Source organism: Protopterus annectens, chromosome 8.part0, assembly GCF_019279795.1.
Source record: "Protopterus annectens isolate FY-2018-M chromosome 8.part0, PAN1.0, whole genome shotgun sequence".
Taxonomy (NCBI): Eukaryota; Metazoa; Chordata; order Ceratodontiformes; family Protopteridae; genus Protopterus; species Protopterus annectens.
Window position 1 is genome coordinate 132,178,669 of NC_056741.1, and position 10,742 is coordinate 132,189,410.

Here is a 10,742-nt window from a genome sequence, read left to right on the forward strand (position 1 = left end):
GAAAGTCAACAAAACATTTTTATCTTTAGGTTAAATTCTCTTCTAAGTATAGATTTAGTATATTATTCAAACCATTTTTGTACTGAAGCAGTTCTGTACATTCCCCAAATATAAACTCCTCTTTCTGAATCATTACATCTCCAGTATATGCCTCTTATTTATGGGAACATTGTTTCATCTAACAAGGGAATAGAAATATTTCTGCAAGCATTTCCATGCAAAACTTCTACTTTTACTGGTTTTGAAAATTGGCTGGATGACTCAAACCCTCATCGATGCAAAAAAAAAAAAAAAAAAAAAAATTAATTTTATTTATCTCAAAACAATGTTCTGCTCAAGATAGACTTTTCTCAATAACTTCAAAAACACCACCAATATTGAACTAGTTTCTTAAACCAAATTACTCGGTATCATCATTGATGAGTGCCTGCTTCACTCTGGTCAGTTTTAAAAACTTGAAAAATGCTACAAAAAAAGGCCACATATGCAGCGAATCTGACATATAGAACTCATCAGTGTATTGCCCACAAATTCTTACTGTGGCTAAAAGGACCACGATCACTCACATTCACACAACTGTTAGCAATATACAAGTAATTCAGTTCTGCAAATAAATGTCCTGGTGTATAACATATTGTTCACCCCTGCTCCCCAAGGACAACTCTTCACTTTTCATATTGATCACTTTTTATCTATATTCAGATTTAATAGCGCAGCTGTAAAAACTCTATACTCAAACTGAGTCATAAAAATGGAGTAATGTATCATATCCACTATGATAAATGAATCTCTTAAATTGTTTAAATCAGAAATAAAAATACCTAGTAAACACATGGCTATGTACTTGCTTACCTCCTGTCTAACTCTGATTTACTGAAATACTTTTTACCACAAAATTCTGTCACTTAATCATTCTTTGATTATGCTATGACTTAAAATGTTCACACTAAGCCTACTTTCTCAATGCCTTCTTTCTCAGCATATTACACTCCCTCCTTTTACTGTTCTTATATATCTTAACACCTATTTGCTCCTGTATTCACATTTCTTACCTTTCTCTAACATGCTTTTCACTATTTACTACATTATAATATTTATCTTTTATCCTTCCTTAAATATACTCTCCCTATCATCATAAAATTTATCATTTTGATATTCTTCTACTTTAATTCTGCCTTCTTCTGTAACCTAAGAATGCAGTATTCTTTTCTATTATACTATATTTATATATATATATATATATATATATATATATATATATATATATATATTTTTTTTTTTTTTTTTTTTGCTTGTAGCTGATCTGTGTATTCAGATTCATTTCTATTTCTTTCACTATTTTTTTCCCATGTTTTTGTACAATATGTGTATAATAAAGTTTACTAATAGGTTGTTTTGTAACTATTATAACTATCTGCATAATTTTTGTATTGGTGCTTTTCTCCATGGGCCTCCACTGAAAACTTTTTTTTTAATCAAGTCAGACTACGCTAGTAAACAAATGCAAAATAAATACCCATAATATCTTTATTTAAATGTTTACTTCATGTTATTTTTTGCATTTATAGTAATCTCATATATTAAGCCAGCAATTTGGTTGTTCTATGGTTATTGTCAAAAAATAGTTACTCTAAAACAATTGCTTTATGTTTATTCATTATTTTCTAAATACACTTACATAAACATTCTGGCTTTTTTAAATGTTTTTTGACCTGTTGCATTCCACTTATTATTTTTCACATGAATAAATCCCTGACTTATTTAAAGCCTTCTAGATACTGACTGTGATTACTATTCCACGTGTTTGCTGCATCCCACTTATTATTTTTCACATGAATAAATCCCTGACTTATTTAAAGCCTTCTAGATACTGACTGTGATTACTATACCACAACGTGTTTGCTGCATCCCACTTATTATTTTTCACATGAATAAATCCCTGACTTATTTAAAGCTTTCTAGATACTGACTGTGATTACTATTCCACAATGTGTTTGCTGCATCCCACTTATTATTTTCCACATGAATAAATCCCTGACTTATTTAAAGCCGTGATTACTATACCACAACGTGTTTGCTGCATCCCACTTATTATTTTTCAAATGAATAAATCCCTGACTTATTTAAAGCCTTCTAGATACTGACTGTGATTACTATACCACAACGTGTTTGCTGCATCCCACTTATTATTTTTCACATGAATAAATCCCTGACTTATTTAAAGCTTTCTAGATACTGACTGTGATTACTATACCACAACGTGTTTGCCTTCATTATGACCACATTTCTAATCTTCAGTTTACAATTATCCCCATTCTTTGTAGTATCATTCCTGCTTAGGTTCAGACTAGCCGAAAAACGATAAAAAATGCCAAAGCAAAAACAGTTGGCTGAGCCGTTGCAATAGGATACCACAAAGCGAATACAAATTTTAGCGCTTTCTTTCACTTTTAATATAAAATGTGAACTTCATCAGAAAAACGGGAGCTCTCCCCTGTTCCCGTTTTATACACAAACAACAGGAAATTATGTAATATAATTAATTGAATCAAAAATCCATCTGATTAGTATTCCAAAAACTTATGTATAATTTTCTAAAACCTTATTCTATGAACAATTCATTAAACATCAACATATACACTTTAACTTGTTACAAAATGTGTCTACATATATGTAGTATACTAATGTCTACTCTAAAAAAATATATTTTAAATGTATATGTGTATGTACTTGGACATGTCCCGATCATTTTAAAAAAACATAATTATATCTCCTAAAATAAAACATTTTTAAATTTAAACATACAAATATATATAAATATAAAAAGTCATATAAATATAATAACAAAAAATACTTGTTTCTATATATATACACTTATAAATATCGCTATATACAAATATATGTTTGTGTACTATTATAAATATGTCTATGATTGACAATTTATAATTGTTAACTTTTTATGTCTTATTACTGTAAACATATGAGCATCAAATAACCTCGTCTGTTCCATAAACACTATAAATCTATAGTGACTAACCCCCAAACACACTCCAAATGAAACAAAACGGAATTGGTTTAGTATGTCTAATTTATCTATACAATAAAAAACATTTGATGTTTATAGTGTCATTCAAACCCGGGGGTGAATCAGCCCCTAGCAATAACTGCCACAAAGCCTCTTTTTGCTCTAACTTATTGTTCACATCCCCCATCAACATACATTTGTCTACTTGGTCTAATACAAAAAATTCAAATTTTTTGAAGTCATCACATATTTGAGCATGTCTAGCCAGAGAGTTATTAATATCTTTGTTCTTAATTGCCAGAATGTGTTCATAAATTCGGCGTTTCAAAACTCTTATTGTTTTACCAATATAATAACATCCACATGTGACACAAAGAGCTAAATATACCACATGATCACTGTTGCAGTTATAATATTGGTATGCCCAAAAAGTTCTATTTAGATGTTTTAATGTTTTTTCAAATGATCGGGACATGTCCAAGTACATACACATATACATTTAAAATATATTTTTTTAGAGTAGACATTAGTATACTACATATATGTAGACACATTTTGTAACAAGTTAAAGTGTATATGTTGATGTTTAATGAATTGTTCGTAGAATAAGGTTTTAGAAAATTATACATACGTTTTGGGAATACTAATGAGATGGATTTTTGATTCAATTCATTACATTACATAATTTCCTGTTGTTTGTGTATAAAACGGGAACAGGGGAGAGTTCCCGTTTTTCTGATGAAGTTCACATTTTATATTAAAAGTGAAAGAAAGCGCTAAAATTTGTATTCGCTTTGTGGTATCCTATTGCAACGGTTCAGCCAACTGTTTTTGCTTTGGCATTCCTGCTTAGGTTCAAACCAAATAATTTGATCAACACAGTTATAAAATGGTTTCTTTTTGTAGAAGAAATGCTGGAAAATGCCATTATTTATTATGAGTAAATTGCTTAAAAAACTTAATTTGTAAAGGAGAGTGGTCTAATACTGTTATCAGATGTTGTTATGGTTCAAACCATATTGTAGTGTTTTCTATCACATCTTGCCAAAGACCATATTTCACTTAAAAAGTGCACAGTATACACAATTCTGTTGTATTTTCATTATATCAATAATGGAAAATATGTGCATATATTTCTCCTAGTTCCGACCCTCAGGCAGTATTCTGTGATACCTTGGCCGTCAAGAGATGTCTTCCTTTACAGTGCTCACCTCCAACTGCAACCATTCATTTTATTTATTTATTTACTTATTTATTTATTTATTGACTTTTGTTTACCGGGAAAGTCCACTGGGCCATGCTAGCCCATTTTCAGTGGGGGCCCGGGGAGAAAAGCTCCACAGTAACAGGTAGAAATGACAAACAAAGTACAGTGTTGTTCACAGTTAAAAGTGTCAATGACACAGAAAGTAGAACTTGCCAATGTACAAAGACACTCATAATTTGCACCTAAAAAGTGGTACATAAAGGCTTAAATAACTTTAGAATTTGGTTAGCAAAGTTACTACATAGTATAAAGTGACCAAATGACATCATAAAGAAAACACCTACAAGTATACATATAAACTGATTAGTTGCACCAAACAAGAACATAAAAGTTTTCTAATCTACTATTTACATAGTATATACATAGAATCGAGTGACCATGGGGAAAGCTACATCAACCTAGAGTAAGGGGTGCAAGTTACAATAGAGAAAGAAGGTGAATTTGAGTGCAGACAGTCTTATACTGTTTATATGTAGGTTAGAAATTAGGTTACTGATGAAGAAGGAGTTGAGCAGTTACATATCCACGAAGAGGAGAGGTGTTTGTGGAGGGCAGCTTTGAAGGTAGCTGGTGATGGTTGTAATCAGACTGGAGCTGGAAGGTTGTTCCAGATTTTAGAGATGGACCATGAGTATAATAATTGGCCTGCTGGGAGTTTTGGCTTGTGTATTTGGAGCAGAAATTGGTGCTCAGAGCAAAGAGGATTGGTAGTATTATACAGGGAGAAAATGGAGCTGAGAGCTGGACAGTCATAAGGTTTATGGATCAGTTTATGAGTAGTGGAAAGCTGGAGAAGGAGAAGATAGTGGGGGAGTTCAAGCCATTTCATTTTCCTTAGTGCAGTACAGTGGTGAGTAGAGTGGTGATTATTTGTGGCAAATTTAGGAATTTTGTTATAGCAAGTATCTAATTTAGCCATTAAAGAGGACTGCAGATTGGTTAATAAGGGGGCTCCATAAGTTAGAGAAGGTAAAAGGTAGGATTGTGCGAGTGCTTGTTTGGAAGGGATAGAGAGAAATTTGTTATGTCTATATAGCAGACCTAGTTTTTTCATCAATAATTACTCCTAGCAGTTTAGTGTGTGTAACTAGCTCAATTTGAGTGGAGTTGTGGGAGAAAATTTCAAGGTCAGCTTTATTGATGGGAGAGTTTCTTTTGGGAGTGAAGATTAGAAGTTTGTTTTTTTTTTTTGAATTGAGGGAGAGATTTTTATGTAGCCAGAATTCTATTGAGGAAAAAGTAGCTTGTGTAATTTGTTTGAGTGCTAACATTGTTAGCTGAGCAGACTGTAGTGGCATCGTTTGCATACTGGATTAGGGATTCCTGTGAGATAACTTGTTGCAGATTATTGATAAATATGTTAAAGAGAAAAGGGCCAATAATAGAACCTTGGAGTACCCATGTGGGGTTGTGAATGAAGTGGGAGATGGAGTTTTGCCATTTAACAGCATGCTCTCTGTCAGAGAGGTAGCTGCTGAACCAGTTAAGGGAAGGGGAAGATAGGCCTATACAAGAGAGCTGAGAAAGAAGGATGGAGTGGGAGACAGTGTGAAATGCTTTTGACAGGTGTAGAAAAAGGGCTTATACAATATTTCCAGTGTCTCGGGCTTTATTGGCAGTATCTAAGAAGGAAATGAGAGCAGTGGAAGTGCTATGACCAGGGCGGAACCCATGCTGTGTGGGGGAGCGAATGTTGTGTTGTAGAAGGAAATCTAAAAGTTGTTTCTGAATATATTTTTCTAGGATTTTGGATTTAGGGGAAAGTATAGCAATGGGACGAAAGTTAGAGATGTCAGTCGAGGGACTACCTTTAGGGAGAGGTAATATTATAGCTTTATTCCATATAGTAGGGACATTATGGTTCATCCTTAATGAAAAGTTATAACTCCTCCAATAATATTCTTTATATCTTAATTCACTGCTTTCAGTGGAATTTATAGTACAGCCAGTGTAATTCTTAAATCCTGCCAGTAACCTCTTACCACTATAAATCTTCTGTCTATCCTTTTTTCTCAGTCTTTATTCCTTAACCTTTTCCATTAATATTAAGGACTTTCTTTCAGTCTCTTCCTGTTACAGTAAATAAACTTTCTTTCCCACTTTTCTTTACCAAACTTTCATGCTCTTTATGACTCAAGTGCATTTTCTCTGTATTACTATTGCAAATATAAGTGAGTATCTTGCCCTGTTCTTTTCTGTGTGCGAACATATTAACATTCCAATACTTCTGCAAGTTTTTTTTCCTCATATTTTGAGCAAGGAATTTATGGATTTAGTAAAATTATGATTGTTCAAATCCAGTCATTGTTGCATTATTAAAAACGGTGTGTCTATATCCCCCCCCACACATACACACACACACACACACACACACACACACAGTGTGTTTGTGTGTTTAGTAGTGACATTCATTGATGACTGGTAGATTCACATGCATTCCTGTCTGTTCATTCCACTGTTATTCACAATTGCCAGATATCAAAGCAGGCAATTTATATTAAGTATTAATACTATCTTGGAATTCCTTTGAAAAGAGGACACTGGCCTATGAATGACTGAGACTAACCCAGTCAACAAAGAATAAATATGCAATAAGTGCAGAACTCATAAAGCTCCAAGAGGCTAACAAGTGCAATACAGTAGCTAAACAGCTGCTATTCACTAGTCTCTGTTTATTCTCTCTCTTAACGGTGAAGGGGTTTGGTGATGAGTATTTATTATTTATCATTGGATAATGGGTATTGAGTGTGTCTGTGTAATGTGAACTACCTCTTGTATGTCATATGTGTTGTTATTTTCTTTCTTATGTTATTCTCTGATGCAGCTGTATCTATGTTATTTGCACTGCATTTCTCTCGTGAGCTGACATTTGTAATTTTGTTTAGGCTGCACTTGTGTGGTCCTAAATGACAATAATGTTTCTTTGAATGTTTGATTTTAAGTTTGTAGAAAATGAGTTACTAAATGAAGCAGATATGAAGTAACCCCAAATATTTAACAATGTCTTGTATGGGGTGTTGGATCTTGCAGGCATACCAGTAATGTCAGCAGTAAAACTTTAAGGTTGCTGACAAAGTGTGTGTTCTGGTGGATGGACAAGGTTAGTGAGGTAAATTGATGTCAGATGTTGATGTCATTTGTTGAACTGTGCATTGAAGTCACTTCAGCAAAATAAAAATAAATGAATAGAAGCTTTCAAGTTAAGTCATACTTTTCAAATACTTTTTTAGTCAATTAGATTTTGCTTCTATTGTACAGATTTAGATATGCAAACATTTGCAAATGATATATCTATAAGTTTACATTTATTTACCTATGTTTGTATTTTTTATTTCAGGATATGGGGTTGTACATTTTAACAGATATCAGCATAAGAAAATCAGTCCGTTGTCCTGGAACTATAACAGTATACTTGAACGAATCTGAGAATAAGGGCTTCACTGGTAAATTTAACTTCTGTTTTCTTTGAAAGTACATATTTTCTTCTGATTACTTTTTATTGTCTCAATTAATAAAGACCTTTACAAATGAAACATTATGATTGGGGGATGTGTGAAAGGTTGCTCCACAGAAAATGATAATTGCTATACTGCCAAAATGTTCAACCTCTGAAGGAGTTATATTTCTGTGGTAAGCACAACAGAGAAGGACTTCGCCAGTCATCTAAAAACAAGAAAGAAGCAAAACTAGCCCTGTCTGTTGACAGTGTCCTTAATTCATTTTTCATACCAACTTGGCATTACTGAGATTGGCTAGAAGATGAGCAAATCCTTATTAAGGACTCAGACCAAGAACATTTGCTAGGATAGTATAAATCTACTGTACGGAAGACCTAGAAAAAAAAAAAAAATATATATATATATATATATATATATATATATATATATATATATATAAATATATATATATATATATATATATATATATATAAATCACCCAATCCCAAGGCAGTCTCTGACTAAGGACTAAGGGCCAGAACCCTTTTAAGAAAACTGCTGCAAGAAGAAATGTCTACTTTTGCAAATGGATGACTATGCATGCTTCTTGCTTTGTAAACACATCTGCATGAGCTCTCAGTTAAGAGCAATTTGAACTAGGGTAATGATTTGTAAGGCTTGGGGAGTTCTTATGCCAGGTGGTTCTTGTAACTCATAGTTTATCTAACATGTTTCTTTGACATTGTTCTTACAACAACATGAATATAACTTAGGATACCTGAATTCCTTAGGTCATGGTGATTTAGAAAGGGTCTGCTTGGTCTGAATGTTCTTATTCAACCTAAAGGCTAAATAACTCAAAAATATTCCTCCCCTATTCCTCCCATGATGGAATATTACACTAAGGACCAGAAACTTATTTAGGACATTACTAAGTTACTGGGCTGAAGACCTAATAAAAATAACACCCAACCAAGGTTACATGATAATAAGGACTAAAGATGGGAACATTTCTCTTGAAACAGCATAGCTACTGGGCTGACGACCTAGGAAAAAAAGAACAAACAAAAGTAGGGCGGTCCACTCCCCCAGGTATAACCCAGCACTAAAGACCAAATCCTTTGTCTAGAAGATGTAAGGCTATTGGTCTGAAGCTCATGCAAATATCAAGAGTTGCATTTTTTCCTCCATAGGTAGCCCAGAATTAAGAACGAAGGACCAGAAACATAGTCAGGAAACTAAAGCATTATAGGGCTGAATGCCAGAAACCTCAGCAGTAAGACACCCCCCCCCCAAGATTCCTTTTTGTTAGAAGAATCCCCTAGGCAAAAGTGTAGCTATCTATTCTGGTGTCTGAAACCATCCCCAACCTGATGCCTCCCTCAGCTTTAAGTTGAGTTGAGAAGTTGAGAAGCAAAACAAAATGTCCATTCACCAATCTGGTGCTCCTTATTTAAGGAGCAAGTAAGGTCCAGTCTTCCCCATCTATGCTTACCTCACCTCAGATATGAGGACTGAAAAACAGCTACTTCCCCAATCTGGTGCTCCTTATTTAAGGAGCAAGCCAGGTCTGTTCTTCCAGATCTATGCTCCTCATCTTGAGCTGAGGAAGAAACCAAAAAAAGCAAAAGGAGCTCTTCTGTCCTTATAAAACTGTAGGAAACTGATTGCTATATATGTAGCAAACAGCTGCTATGGTTTATACAACAGACAGAGTAATAAAGTGCTTCACTTATTTCTGCAATTCTAATACCGTTCATTTGCACTTGGGAGGCTACCATCTTTGCTCCAAATTAGCTATGATTTTGCCTCTAAACACCAGCAGCTGAATATCTCCTTTCCCCAAAATACCTATAAAGTATAACATCACTTTTATTATATTTGTGTAGCTCGGCTGATCCACAGCATGTCAGTCAGACCTAAAAAGACATTCACTCTGTTATGCACATCAAGGCACTGAGCCCTGGACGTCAAGTCTAGGCTTAAAATTGTCATTTTATTTTCTCTGTATAACAGGTTGACATTGGTGTACTATAAACCCTGATGTCAGAATCTAAAAGCCTATGAGGATCAGCCAGAACATACCTTTAATGATTACACTTAGCACATGCCAATATTAGGCATAAGTACAGAACAGTTAATGACTCTGACATGTATGCACTGTCCCCAACTACATGCTAAACTGTGGTAGTTACACTAGTCTTATGTGTTTAGATCTTTCCCAGCATCAGTGTCTTCTCTAGTCATTCCTGTCTTCGGGTTATGTGGAGAAAGTTTCAGTTTTAGTTTTAGGATCAGACCTTCCTCTAAATATTTTGGTTTTATTGCCTTAAATATTAACTGATTTGATCTTCATGCAGTCAATTGAATTCTTAAATGTTTTCTCCAACACTGCACTTCAAAAGCATTAATTTTTTTTGGTGCACACTGTGATGATAGGAGGTAATGCCAGCACAGCTAGCTGGAATTTTGTAAATAATTATATGTCATTTGTGAATATCAAACTGATTTATACAAGATATTTGTGTTACAAATGTATTAGAACTCTGTCATGTGTATATCAAAATGATTTGTACAGTTGTTTGTGCTGAAAAGGTGTGTGTAAAGTGCTTGTGTTTGAAATGTATCCACAGTATGCCATACTGGAGAGAACAGAAATGTACATGCACTATTGTAGCTGTTTAAAGGTATATGTTTTAAAAGAGGAAACTGGCAGCAGGAGGTTAACCTCAGTTCAGAAAACCTAAAAAATGTATCTGAAATTAAATCACTTTATGGGCTAGGCCATAAAGATGCTATCTCACATATTTCAATGCAGCCAGAGACATAAAAGTTTGTACTAGGAAGCTTTCTGTGTTGCCTTTGGGTTGAACAAATTTCTACTCTGGAAGTGTGGAGGTATGCAATTGTTTTATGATTTCCAGCACCTGCCACAGATCTGAGCAAAAGCCCTTGTGTGTGTGCATTTTTACCAGTAGTTGCTAAATCCTGCCAGCTTCCAGCAATGGGGATT

The 10,742-nt window shown here is 34.1% G+C and overlaps 1 protein-coding gene across 1 annotated transcript in view; it reads left to right on the top strand.

The window, feature by feature from the left end:
* LOC122808160 (murinoglobulin-1-like) overlaps positions 1-7,761 on the top strand; it is a 432,577-nt gene extending 424,816 nt beyond the window's left edge. Inside the window, exon 7 of the mRNA XM_044079132.1 lies at positions 7,630-7,761. Coding sequence (XP_043935067.1) covers positions 7,630-7,761 — 132 coding nt within the window. The remainder of the gene's footprint in view (positions 1-7,629) is intronic.
* The last annotated feature ends 2,981 nt before the right edge of the window (positions 7,762-10,742 follow it).